A 15,057-nucleotide genomic window follows, 5' to 3' on the forward strand; every position below is an offset into this window, starting at 1 on the left:
TGGAAATATAGATGGTTTACCTAGGATGACTTTAAGAATCAACCTCTGTGCCTTTTCTACGGGTAAGAGGTTAGTTATGTTTATGTAATGTTCATGGTATGTTTGTGTTATGTTTATCTTTATGTTTTATAATCACATTTGTTTACTCTCATATGCTGTGTTTGTTTATAAGATTGCCAATTTCATAGTTCTGTTTAAAAAAAAACGCTACTAATTTTAGAAAAATCTTTGGTTAAATAACGAAAAGCGCCCACTTATATTGTACACAGGTTCCTATTTTTATAATTTTGTGATAACCTACTGTTACGAGCTCTGTAATGTTTATATTAAGTATGTTATGTTTATTATACGTTATGTTTGGTTTATATATGTTACGTTATGTTTATTGTGTATGGCAAAGATCACCCCTAATGGGTGAAAGCCAAAACAAAGAATTAAAAAAAAAATATAAATATATATATATATATCAGTAATTTATTGAAACTAATAATTCTTATTCCATGAAAGAAATTATTTGGAGTTAGACGTAACCTGCCTAACTAAGCGAGCCTTAATTAGAAGAATTTTTACTTATTATTGAATGCATTTTGTCCATGGTTTATCTAATACATACAAATGAACAACACGTTATTTTTGTTTACATATTTATTAGGTATAGAAGTATATTAGCATTAAGTTGGTGCAAGGGTGGTGTTAGCCTCCCTGTCACGGAATCGCAGAAGACGACTCTTGTAATTACGGCCCAGGGGGAGAGAAAGCCAAGGAGCTGCTTTGGGGTGATGGTTATGGGTTATGGCCGTTAAATGTGTGTGGATAAATAAAGACGAGTTGCTTCCCGTTGAACGCCGAACAGATACACGCAGTCCGGGCGCCATCTTATTTAATGGGGGTATTCCATCAGAACATTAATTATCCCTTCCGGTTGTGCATTCTGTTAACCCGGAGACACGACCGCTTTGTTACTAAACAAGGAAGTAGAAATATTAATGTGTGGCTATGAGGGATTCCAATAATAATCACCGGACAGTGGCTGAGTTGGCATCATATATGGATCCCACTACCAGGGCATCGTAATAAGGGAACTTGAGGTGATATTCTGTAATAAATGGCACTACGAAAAATGTCCAAAATGAAAATAAAATTTCAAAATAAAAGATGTTGCGGTCGAGACGAATAAATAAACATAATTTGAAATCATTGATATTTTTGTTTGCAAATATTGGGTGACGATTGGTTCTCCGTAGCATCTCGTTTTCTGAAATAACTATAGTAAATCTAGTTAATTATAAGATAAGATAACGTACTCAAAATACTAAGTTAACTAAAAAATTAGTTAATAGATTTATTTTTGTTTGGTTCTATTATCATTTGACATTATTAAGGAAGATGAAATTGGTTTAAAAAAATGTGATGTGCATTTTAAAAATGTGGTAATTAACATAATTTGTATACGAGACAAACATAACTGAAAATAATCGTTAAATCGGATTTTTTCCCAGTGAGGTTAATTCATGGCTCTAAATACAAATTATTAATGATCCGATACAATGAAGCAAAAGTTCTCCAATCAGATCTCAGCGAGGATAAGAAGGCACTAATGAACTTATTAGCACAGGGGGCGATTATCTCCAGGAAATCTTAATTGTATTATACGCCAAACCAACCATTATTATCTCATAAGCAAATAGTTATTTTTTTATTGGATACACGTGTTTCATAGAAATAAATCGTAAATACATACATTATTATTACAACAGTAAACAGAAAAAGAAATCACTTGATTTTTTTATGTAAATATCGCAACGTGGTTTCCTAATAATAATCTAATAATGATAATAACTCCCTTTTTGTAAAAATAGATTTGATCATATGATGGGATCTCGTGTGCTAAGGATTTCATTTACATATATTCAAATTATAGTGTGAATAATAAGAAGTAGTTTCCACTCTATGAAGTATATCATGCAGTATTTTTTTCTGATATAATCATAAATATGTTTGAATATAATGTTGTTTTTTAGTGCAGTTGTGTGGTTTTGGCTTTGGTCTGTATTTGGTGTCAGTGTGTTATCTATTTCTGATCTCCTTACGTTATTTAACCAGCTTTTTATTTGAGATTTTAATGCTATAATAATTTTGTGAGTTTTGCATGAAAGAGGGATTTTATTAAAGAATTTAGTGCCATATTAAAGGAAGTTTTTTTTTCAAAAATGTTGTATTTGTAGTTGCTTGTTGGATATTTTTTTAACTCTGAGATATTGTGAGGCTAAAAAGAGTGGGCATGTTGTGAGGCTAAAGATATTGGTGGGGGGATACGGATATAAGAAAATATATAAGAAAAGATTGAGAATTAAATGGAAATACTGATTTGAGCCATAAAGATTTTTTTGACTACACCCAATTTCTGCGACAGTAATAATTAATAATAAACACATTTAAAACATCAAAATTGGGCGGGAATTTTGATGACCATTTTTATTTCTTATTGGATTGTGTACCTACATACATATTACTTTACTAAAACAGTTTTATTGGTTTTTCGTTTTGTTTATCACGAACGAATGATAATCATGAAACTGTCAGTAATAATTAATCGTTTCTTAAAAATCGTTCCATTATCGTTATCAGTTATCATCATACTACCGTTTGTCTTTATTCCGGCTATGAATGTTTTTGAAAACATCAGAGGACCGTCACAATTTAATTGAGAAATTTGTATTTTTTAGATAACTTTGTGGGTACAAATATGGAAGTCGATATTCCACAATCGCAGTCACACCAAAATATTAACTTACAACAGCATATACCTACCTATATACTTTAGTACCTCGTACATAATCTTAATTTATAAAAATCACGTGTTACTGTTTTCGTACACACTTATCTTTGAAACTGCCCGATTTGTAAGGGGCACTCTTGTTTTTTCACGAAATTTTGTTTTCAGATTCTCTTCCAAAAATACATACAACCACAAATTTAAACTTCGTATTCGTACGGCAATCTGTCACATTAATCACTAATCTGTCACTTCAAGGCAGTTTTAAGAGTGTACAATTGTGCTGGTCGCATTTTTACTTATTTTCTATTGTAGTGAACAGTAATCACAATCTGCTGAAATGATCGTTATCATAGGAAACGTCTAAACAATATCTACGATGCATATAAATATAAAAATCATCTTAAAATATAGTACTTTAGGATTCATATGTCTTATACTGATTTATAAATTTGAAAATTCTAACTATACAATTGTAAATGTTCTCCAAAACGCCCTGGAAAGAATCTCAGAATCTGATGTCCTGAAAGAAACCATTCATCTGTCATTACTAATGTTATCCAAATTAACCCTGGTAATAAATTACATCTTTGCAATTCTTTCAAGGATTAAGAAACCATCCTGTCACTTCGAATGCAATCAACAATGTTCTCAAAATTAGTTTTGACAGCATCGCCATTCCATTGTAAGAATATTATGTACTAAGACACAATTTAGCTGTCCTGAAAAGGGGATTCCTTCCCAGTTGGACAGACAAAGGTTCATTTTATTTTGTATTGTTTGTAATTTATATATATAAAATAGATAAATAAATATGACTTGCGCATGTATCTCACATATGTCAAATGCATAAAATATCCGACAACGGCGCCACCAGATAAAAGGCGGTCTACACAGAAGGCGATCTGTGGCAGGACAACGTCTGCCCGGACCCACTAGTATTATAGAAATATATATTTTACCAGCCAATTTGAAACTAATGATTTCTGTTTGATTTTTGCTTCTTTCATGGAATAGCTCAGGGTTATGGAATCAATGGTTATATTTTTTTATCCGAAACTATATCAGATATGGCAATTAAAAACAGTGATGAACCCCTGATGAACCAAGACCATTCCACAATCATGTTATCGTTCAATATTGTTTATATTAAAAATTCGTCACGATATGCGGCACCTTATCATATAACCGTGAACTACTGGAGGCGAAGTACGTACCGATAGATTGCAATCGCAATACCTAACAACATCAAGTAATAAACGTTTCACAATGAGTTCTCCAAAAGTGTGGCTAAGTTTTGAAAGAACTCTTAGTGATGGAACAGTAAAAAAGTTTAAAGTCCAAGAAGTGTCACCACGCTTGTACGAGAAAGTTATTGAATTTATGAGTGTTAATTTTCTACCAGAAGAACCATTCGCTCTTGCTGCAAGTAAGAATTGAATGTTTTTTTTAAATATATCTACACTGCTTGGTTATAGGTATTATTAAAAACACTAATTTTGGTTGTGCTCTGTCTTGAACTTCGATTTTCAGATCTCTATCAACTCTAGAACTTTTGCTTTGAATTTAAAATACTGTTTCAAAAAGTGTTTATTAAAAGAATTCAGAAAAGCAATATAGTGCCTAACTTTAATGTAATATTTTTAATAGAAAATTATTGTAATTACCATTGAAACAGATTTGTCGGAAATTCTATACTTATTCGTGTATTTTATTTAGACGAGACACCAAGGAAAAAAAGGTTCCACTTTTTACCTCCAATTAGTACAATTTGACCTCCAACGCTCTAAGGCCGAACGGCCAGATACTAGTAATAATATATATACTAATATATACCACTGACGACTATCGTGGTCGAACGGATAAGATATCCGACTATGACTCCAGAGGTCGCCGGTTCAAATCCTGACGTTATTAAATTAATTTAAAACATTTATTAGCGTCCTCTATTTCCACAGACATATAATTTGGATGTCCATGGTTATTTCATAAAATAGATATTTTTAATACAGCCCCCATGAAAGACCACCAATCAAAATCAAAATATTTCTTGAAATGGCTTTAGCCTTGTTCGGTACAATATCTCGATAGCCAGAAAATTCTCAACCTTACCTGTCTCATTTCTTTCCTCGTTCCCTTCAACCATCGATGTACCATAATTATTATTGAAGATGCCTTAGTCCTACTGACTTCGCACAGTTCAGAGAAGTTGAGATTGTTGTGCGGTAATCACATAATGTTAAAAAAATGCGATGATCGTCTATCATGAAAATAATATTTGGCAAAAAGTATTTTGTAATACATGGTGTCTGGTAATAGTCGAACATGCGGGAAAGTGGTCATTTAATGAATCTACATAACATTTGGTGTAAATTTTGCAGAATATTTTTTTTTTGGTTTAAGTGTTCGTTTTCGAGTAAATCCGAATTACGAGTAATCCGAAGATGCAAATTTCTTGGTCAAATTCGAAAGAAAAACAGAAGCTACGTGGTTACCCACTTTTCAAAATCAAATGCTCCAAATTTTACAATGTTGTTTTTTGGGTTTGTGTTTTGGATATTTAACTACGTGATGGAATTTGATCAGCTTCCCGATGGTACAACCAGTTTCCGGACACTGCGTATTCATAAATACTAGGCAATATGAAGTACCTTATGTCAAACTGGGTTAAAAAATGTTTGAATTCTTCCTAGGATAAAAATATGAACCTTGTGGACTTACTGTTTTCAGACTTGCTGAACGATTCGAAAAACTTCGAACACATTAAGAGGTACTGGTGCGAGAATATTCTACGGCAGAACTATAGTGTGGTGTGCTTAGAGGATGACGATACCGCAGATGAAGATAAGGAAATAGTTGGAGTTAACTTTCTTTTTACAATCAGCAAAACAGATAGTGAGGTTAGTTAAAACATTTCATTTAAAATATCGATGAAAATATTTTCCCTGAACGCTCTGGAAGTTAAGAAGAAGCTACATGCCAAAAATGTTTATATTCTTGGTATACTTTATATTGTATGTAATAGGTATTAAAATCGCTTGACAAACAGAGTCTAGAAACGTTCGATTTCAAGCACAAAACTATTTTTTATTTATTATGTAAATAAATTTATAAGAAAGCAAAAAAAGTTGATCAAGTGAAACCCTCAAAGATAATCTTAGCTATAATACTGCAATTAAAAAAAGTTTTTTCCTTTACGCGTTTGTACATTTATATTGAAAAAAAATTTTTTTTAGTAGTTTACATTTATATTTTTTATTAAGTAATTTATTTTTTAATTTGTATTCTACTGAAGCCAAACGATAGGAAAACCTTCAATTTATCTAAAGCATATTTTTGGTATTCATAATGTACACCAATTCGTTATAAAGATTACTCAAAATAGTGATTTAGCACTAACACTGACGTTTTGTTTTTTGACCTCCTAGTCTAAGGGAGTATTACAAAGATTTAGTTCTAAGAAGCATCTTTCATTGAAATACCGGTAAATCCACAAACATAACTGATGTCTGTAATCTGGTTGTTAAGTTAGATGAATGTTTCAACCGGACTGCCATTTTTATGTTGCAGAATTTTCGGAAAACAAAATAAACCATACATGGATTTGGACTTCACATCGTTGTTTAGTATTTTAATTATTTAGAAGAAACCAAATACTTTGGGGTTTAACATTATGTTTAAGATTAATATTCACACTTTGAAATACACAACTTTTATTAAGTTAATAAATTACGGCCCACCAGGTTTTGCTTATCACGTATTTCATCAGGGCTTACATACAAACTAATCATAATTACAAACGATTACATAAGAAAATAATACAATGGGAAAAAGAGTTCTCTTTTAATCTCATTTTTTTCTTACTTTTTACTTTGTGTCTAAATGTATTTAAGAAGAGTAAATATCTAAGCCTTGATAAAGTTTGAGATAAGAGAAACTCAATTGGCTGTTGTTTATTAATTCAGTGTATATTACAAATTGTGTTTTCTAATTTTGTACATATTTTTTTCTAACCAATATATTGCCAAACCGCTTCCTTCGTTGAATGTTTACAAATTCATTCGAAAACCAATTTACCTTGTGCAAACAAACACGACATCTGTTTCAAGCAATCCTAGTTTGCAAATCAATTTATTTTTGCTGGAGTTTTAACTTTCTAAATCTTAAAATCCAAGTATTAAAATAAAACGTTACTTCTACTTCTTGCTTTCCAAGGTAATCCCTCTGGAAAAGGTGTAATGTTTTCTTGAGTGTTATAGTCAAAGTTAACAACTTTCAAAATCAGAAAACTAAAACGGATTACAGGAGTTGTATCTTTAAATTAAAAATTTCAGAGATTTTGTACTCTTACACCCAAGTCGAAAAATATAATTAATTTGCAGATTTTTTAAGTGATACGAGATTACCTGTTGTGTATTTTTGGTTGTAAATATGTGAAATAAAATGTTTATGAATCTTTTTTTCTACAGGAAAGCGTCGCCGTAGTTCCGCCGAGTATTCTCGCCCTTCTAAACGAAGTTGATTCGCGATTTGATGTATTTGAAGCATTTGGCGTCGACAAGTTTTTGTCTGCGTGCGGTCTTTCGGTCAATAAGAAGTACAGAGGATTGAGCATTGGGACAGAATTATTACTAGCAAGGTAAAAATATTTATTTGTTAACATGATAATAATAGTAAATTTTATTTCGACCCAGCGCCCTTGAGGTGATTTTGCACAAAAACGGCGCTATACAAGTCATCCAATTATTATAATTATTATTATTAATATTACTAGCATAGAATAAAATCTCATAATTTAATTAATTTAATAATTTTATTAATTTAATAGTTTAATTATTTTAATAATTTAATTAATTTAATGATTTAATAAATTTAATAGATTTAATAATTTAATAAATTTCATAATTTAATTTATTTAAAAATTTAATTAATTTAATTATTTTTAATTAATTAAATTTAATAATTAAATTTAAATTTAACAGACCGATCGATTAGTCATAATATACCCAATATATTTTTACATGACCAAATTAAAAAATAACTTAGGTATATCATTGTCGTTATTCCGAATTCCTGGAATACATTTAAAAATCTGTTAAGGAAAAAAAAATACACAGACTTCGGAAATGAGATAAAAAGAATTTGGCATTCTCAGACTATAAAAATATTACCATTTGTTATTTCGGCTACTGGCATTATACCTAGATCTCTCATTCAAAATTTAGGAATATCAGATCTGTCAAAAAATTTATATATTAGAATGCAAAAATCAGTCATTTTAAATACATGTAGGATTACGAAAGATTTTTTAAATATTTATGTTAGGCCCTGTTAGGAGTTCTACCGAGCCGAACCCTCTGATATTAAAATATCTGGAGTCGGTGAATTATTTTCCCATTGATCTCTGGTGAGTTGACGTGTTGTTCTTGTATTGTTTTGTATTTATTTTGCTTATATAATGCACTTGCATAATGTGGATTGACTAGATGATCATTTGTGGAAGGGTTTAGTTTTTCCTATGGGGAAGATTAAACCCGGACATAAAGTCGAAAAATTACAAAAAATATTATGTTCTCAACGATAGTAAAATAAAAAAAATGCATTTTCTAGTCCTAAATGTATTTATCGTGATACTTAAAAATATACGTTTGTTAGTTTATATAAATACTTCTATAAAAACAACTTATTTAAGCTGGATGCATCGTTGCGAAATGATTATTCAGGCGACATTTTAATAATTTAGTTTTTATTGAATATTTTTGGATCTTAAACCATCCAATGTAATATTTAATAATTGAAGAAGAAGATGTTGGTAATAAACAATAAAAGTGGTTAAAATGAAGTATTTTATTAATTTTAAGGATAATTTATAAACGAAACGTGAAAAAGAAAAAAAACCATGGTGAATAAAAAAGTTAACATCCAACACATTTTTATTTTCCGTTTCTCGTTCTGTTTTATATCAGATGGTTGCTGATAGTTTTTCCTCTCCTCGCAGTCTATAAATGCTGACATCCCACAAAGATCAGTTTTGTCTCCGACATTGTTTTTGCTGCGCATCAATGACTTTTTGACATGTGCACCAATTCATTGTGACGCGGTTGACAGTACAGTTCAAAAAAGCTTTTTCACAAGCCCCCAAAGGGCACACAAACTCCAACGGCTCGTAGAGCTTTGAAGCGTAGAATGGACGGTTATCTCCAGAGGGTTTCCTCTTGGAGTAAGAATATCCCAGTCGAATGTAATTTTTCAAAAAACAAATGTTGTCTGATTACGGCTAAAAGGAATCAAAATAAAAAACAAATCTCCTTCAATGGAAGCAACAGGTCTTCCATTGATATGCTTGGTGTAACTTTAAGTGAACATTTGTCACGTGAGTACGGGTCGTTTTTATGACTCGTTCTTGACTTCAACAGCTCGGCTGCTAAACGATTTGCCGGCCTCTGAGTTTTCTTCTTTTAACAACATATTTCTCTTCAAGACCCAGTTTCACTCCTTCCTTTCCACAAAAAGACCCTCCACACAGCATTACCTAAGATGATATAAGACCTAAGATACATTATTTTCTTCAGGACCTCCTGTGTGCAGTTAATGTAAAAGAAAAAAAGTTTGCGATATATTAGTACTATTTTGTTCTTCAATGATTCAATATAATAACTTATAAACAATCTCAACAAAAAGTCAAAGAAAAAATATCTAAATTAGGATCTGACCAAGATTCGATCTCACAACCCTTTCTATATCTAAGATCAATTTTTCCACCGCAAACCATCTACTCATTGCAATTTATCAATCTCATATATCCTGAAAAATAACAATTTTTTAATTTTCCGATATTGTTATCCATAAATATTCGCATTCTTAAGCTATAAGCTCTAGCTTAACACAATGACAAACATAGATGGCGTCATTGATAAAAAACCGTTTTCATTTATTGAACCTTTCGGATGACTTGAAATTTTTTTTTTTACTTAATAATTTTTATCTTAGCTTTAGGCCTCATTGTTATATTAATAATTTTTGATATAATTTTTAATTGCAGGACACCAATTTGCAAGGAGTACGGTATCACCCTAACGGAGACAATCTTCACAGCGGTGGCTTCTCAGAAAGTGGCTGCGAAGGCTGGCTTCACCACTGCCCTAGAGATAGACTTCCAAGATATCGCCGACAAACTGAACGTCACCTTCCCGGAAGGCTTTAAAACTCTCAAAGTTATGACCAAACTAATCGAATAAATTACACTTAAGATTATTGCCGAGTTAATAATACGATATTTTTCTAAGTATACCAGTTCCTTTGGTCCCGTTTACGCTCACGATTTTCAATGCTGTAGTTGCCGTATAACTATTGATTCAATCCAGGCCCAAAGGTTAAGACTACATAATTAAATTTTTAATTGCATCTATTTAAATTTCGATTTTGTTTTCGGAATGAATGAATGTAGATTTTTTGTCGAAGACAATGCATTGTATACATTCAGGATGGTGGCAATCACGCAAACACACTCGGACATGTGTACATTTTTCCACAAGTCTTAGCATCACAAGTCGCAAGCATTTCTTGATGAGTCTTGGTACTTTTCATAGGATATATGCTATAAATGAAAAAAAAATGTATACAAAGGTTAACTGCGTATTCTAATCTGTATTTTGTAAGTCAACGTATCTGTATTTTTTAAACTTTTATTTTTATTTTGTCTTTTATAATTTTTTTCTACCCGATGTATTAAAAATTTTACCTTCATCTTAATAAATAATTCAAAAACAAACATCACAAATTTATCTGAAATCCGACGACATTACTAAGTTAATAATAATAATTCATTTATCCTGGAATTATGGGGAGGCAATCCCACATAAGCCACAGATAGGACAAGAAAACAAAATATGTTTACTAGTAAAAACATAAATTGAATAGTATGTACAAACGAAAAAAATAAAACAATGACATTTGTAAGACAAATAAGTATCCAATCGGGATTTGGCTCGGTTAGTAGAGTTCTCGACGTTCTACTACTTTCTGGGTTAGATGGTTCAAACCTGTCAACTTTTTTTTAAGTTTTAAAAGACTAAAAGAAAGAAAAGTTGTATTATTTAAAAAAAAGTTATTTACCGATCGATTTTTTATTTGATGAGGTTATAAACCGAACGGGTAATCCAAGGAAATTATTCTAGGTATATCAATTTCAGAGTGTTCTTTATCAATTACTTGTTAGTTTTTTCTATAATACGACATTATATTAATGATTGCCTGCATGTATGGTCATACTCGATATGTATATTTTGCTTTGATTTACTTTACCATTTCAAGTACTATTATTTAAATTTTGCCTTTACTTATTACTTTTTTTCTATAGATACAACAGACTATTATATATATTTATTTTTTATTTACCTTACGAGTAAACTATTCTACTGTTTTCAGTCTTACTGGTTTTGCAAAAAACATATACGAATGTACAATGTACATACTAACTTTATACTTGAAACTTTGCTTCATTTACAATATTACTTTATTTGGATTAAATGTTAATCTTAGTAGGTATATTAGCATTTTTTTTGTTGTATTAAGTTATGCTATTATCTATGTATTATGTTACACTTTCATACATAAACAGCCAATTTACTCTGTAAAAGCCCGATAGGGCGTTAATTATTAATAAATAAATAAAAAATATAATTATATTTCTTCTTTTTTTAAACATCTGTTTTATAATACATATCAGTAAATTACATGTATATATTTATTTTTTTGTATGCCTAGCGAGTAAAATATTTTCCTGTTTTCAGTCTTACTGGTTTGCAACCAACATGTTGCAGTAGAACTAAGATTATCTTTTAACATATGCAAACAAACAAACACTAAAAAATACTCGAATTTCGAACTCGCCACCTCTGTGTCCGAGGTCAAGGATCTAGCTCTTGATTGCCGGTATGTTTAAATTGGAACTTTTAGTGACATTTAATTTTGTTTCAATTAATTTGGAAAAGTAGCTATATAACACCTATTTTTAAAAAAGGAGATAAATGTCAAATTGAAAATTATAGACCCATTTGTATTATGTCATCACTACCTAAACTTTTAGAAAAGATTATATAAAGTAAAATCATGCATCAAATTAAACCAATTATATCAACATTTCAACATGGTTTTATGCCAGACAGATCAACGTCATCTAACTTATTGCTTTACGAAAATTTTATTTCTTATGCACTGTCCAAGGGTCTTCAAGTTGATACAATTTATACTGACTTTAGCAAAGCCTTTGATACTGTTTCTCATCGCATTTTAATGGAAAAATTAGAACACTTGGGAATAAGCGGCAACTTTCTCGAATGGCTTAGAAGTTACTTATCATACAGAAAATTATCTGTAAAAATTACCTCCACAACTTCTTACACTTTTTTTGCCTTAAGTGGGGTCCCCCAAGGTTCCCACCTAGGACCAATTCTTTTCCTACTATTTATTAATGACATTTCACTTATTTTCGATAGTATTCACTTTCTTCTATTCGCCGACGATCTAAAGATTTAAATCGATCGGTAATTTTTTTGATTGTTTAACTTTACAAATGAACTTAAATAAACTTTATGAATGGTGCATCGTTAACAAATTACATCTTAATATCAACAAATGCCAAACGATCAGTTTCCATAGATCTCAAACCCCTTTATTATTCGACTACTCAATTAACAATGCCAATCTAAAAAAAGTTTTTGAATTCAATGACCTTGGAGTTATATTTTACTCCAAATTACGCTTCTTGAATCACATTAATAGCATTACCAGTAAGGGATTACAAATGCTTGGATTTATTCTCAGAATCGCTAAAGACTTTGATAACATAAAAAACTATAAAATTACTATTCACGTCTCTGGTTAGAAGTCAGGTTGAATACAATGCAACCATTTGGTGTCCTCATTTCAACTCTCATTGTTTACAAATTGAAAAAAATCAAAATAAATTTTTACGTTTATTAATTTCAAAATTGGGATTCCTATTATTGAAATCAATTATATCAATTTACGCAGTAAACTCAACTTATCGAAGTTATCTGAAAGGCGAATAATATTTGATCTCCTTTTATTATATAAAATTGTTCATTCAAGGTTAGACTGCCCTGACACTATAAACTTGCTATCTTTACATATACCTCCAAAATATACTAGACGGAATATTTTATTCTACAATAAAAACTTCGCTACGAATTCTGTGTTAGAAAGAATACATAGGTTGGGCAACGAACTAAGTGATGTCGCTGACATATTTAATTTAAACTTCAATACATTTAAAGCCAAATTAGTCCACCACTTTTTAAATGTAAATAATTTATGAGAAATCATTATATTTTATTTCGATTTTTTTTTTATACTGTTGTCAAAAATGAAATTTGTAATTTTTATGTACTTAAAAGCCCAATAGGGCGTCAATAAATAAATAAACATTATCAATGTTAGGTTTTAAGGTCACTTCAATCAAGAAACACTCCGTTTTTTTTAAAAATATTAGTTTATGTACACCGATACATTTTTTTCATGATAATTTTACACTTCGATAATTTAATTTCTGTACAATGTACGGTCCCCCGTCTAGAAAACTGCTTTGTTCCGCTCGCCAAAATACAAGAAGTAACTGTAAAAAGCTACCTTTATTTATAAAAAATGAGGTTAACAAACACAATAATGAAATGATTGACAGAAGCGTATGTTAAAGTAACTCCTGAGTGGTGTCCTACCTTATCAAGAAAGAAACTGCTTTATCAGTAGAGAAAACTGCATTATCGTAAAACCAAAACTTAGTAAGACGACACAGTGAATTCAGCTGAGCTTCAAACCTAATGCAATATAGAGGTAATATTTAGTTTTTTTAAAAAGAAAAATGAAGACAATGTTGGTAGTTTTTATTCGAAGTATGATACAGTTATGACGGCCGGCATAGTCCAGTGGTAACGCATTGGACTGCCATTCCGAAGGTCGCGGGTTCGAACCCGGCGTGCGCAAATAAATTTTATTTGATTAATTTGTGTTATTTCACAATTAATTAATTAAAATAATTAAAATTAATTAAAATTAAAATTAATAAAATTAAAATTAATAAAATTAATAAAATTAATTAAAATAATATATAGTATATTTGCGGCACGTTCCAGAGTGGAAGATACTACCAGTATCGCCCTGGTGTAAGACCACCATTCAGAATTGAAACGTTGCTCCAAATGGCTTTAGCCGTGTTTAGTGACTAGATCTGAATAGCCAGGTACTTCCCCACCTTCCTCTTTCCCTTCCCCACTTACCTTCAGCCTCACAACATCCCCCAATTGGGGATGCCATAGTCTCACTGGCTCCAGACGGGAGCAGTTGGGACTCTTGTGAGGTATTCACTATAAAAAAAAGTTAAAAGTGACCGAGGGGGATAGGGTCCCATCAGCTCAGTTGGTAGAGCAGTGTCCCGCAAAGACAAGGGTCCTGGGTTCGAGTCCTAAATGTGACCGTATCCTTTTCTGATTTTTCTGTTTCAGATTTTCGTTTAGAAATCACTAATATTGTCTTCAATATTTAAATAGTACAATTTGAGGTTTTACTCAATAAAGTTATTCCGAAAAATAAATAATTAATTACCTTTTTCAACAACCAACATTGCTGATTAAAGTGACACGCTTACAATAAATCAATATATTTATTCATTTAAAGTGAAAGTTTTCCAATCAGATGATAGCTGGAATAAAGAGGGAACTCCCAACCTTTTTGGTGCATGAGGAAATCTAACCAGGAAATCACCAAACCAATCATTATTAAAAAATAATAGTTATTTTTATCAGCTACACGTATTTCATTGCGAAATTAAAATCGTAAATAAACAGATTATTACTATAACAGAAATAGAAAGATAAGATTTTTTATGTGAATATCGCAATGTAACGTGATTCCCAATATCGGCATGTTCAGCAACTTCTGCGACAATAAAAATTATTTAAAAAATAGAGATTTTAAAATATTACGTGTACCCGGCGTTGCACGGGTTATGAATGGTTTGGAGTAAAGTTTAAAGGTTGTGAATTCTAGTATAGGTACCTGAAAACTGTTTAAAAAGAATAAAAAAGTTTCATTTTTGTTTCGCTTGACCGTGCCACGTCTTTCTAGGGCGTGTCCAAATTCTACCACTACCTGCTGTATACCATCGGTATTACTAAAATAACTACTTTATATCGAATTTTATTCGACTCCGTATCTCATTCCAATACAGAGATAATGCGAAGTTTTCCTCGGACGTCCCCGAC

At 31.0% G+C, this 15,057-nt stretch overlaps 1 protein-coding gene across 1 annotated transcript; it reads left to right on the top strand.

Annotated features, from left to right (window-relative positions):
- Positions 1–3,977: 3,977 nt before the first annotated feature.
- On the top strand, positions 3,978–11,140 carry LOC149418407 (uncharacterized). The gene is made up of 4 exons (XM_089638478.1): positions 3,978–4,205; positions 5,507–5,676; positions 7,246–7,415; positions 9,819–11,140. Exons 1-4 carry the CDS (start codon positions 4,046–4,048, stop codon positions 10,012–10,014), a joined length of 696 nt encoding a protein of 231 aa, XP_089494604.1. The 5' UTR covers positions 3,978–4,045; the 3' UTR covers positions 10,015–11,140.
- The last annotated feature ends 3,917 nt before the right edge of the window (positions 11,141–15,057 follow it).

The sequence above is a fragment of the Hesperophylax consimilis genome, chromosome 13, assembly GCF_061612785.1.
Source record: "Hesperophylax consimilis isolate HC1 chromosome 13, BYU_Hcon_1.0, whole genome shotgun sequence".
Taxonomy (NCBI): domain Eukaryota; kingdom Metazoa; phylum Arthropoda; class Insecta; order Trichoptera; family Limnephilidae; genus Hesperophylax; species Hesperophylax consimilis.

Excerpts from the sequence above, each read along its gene's own strand:
- LOC149418407 (XM_089638478.1), top strand. The coding sequence starts at position 4,046 with ATGAGTTCTCCAAAAGTGTGGCTAAGTTTTGAAAGAACTCTTAGTGAT. Across the intron at positions 4,206-5,506 it reads ACCATTCGCTCTTGCTGCAA|ACTTGCTGAACGATTCGAAA; the intron begins GTAAGAATTGAA and ends TACTGTTTTCAG. Across the intron at positions 7,416-9,818 it reads ACAGAATTATTACTAGCAAG|GACACCAATTTGCAAGGAGT; the intron begins GTAAAAATATTT and ends TTTTAATTGCAG.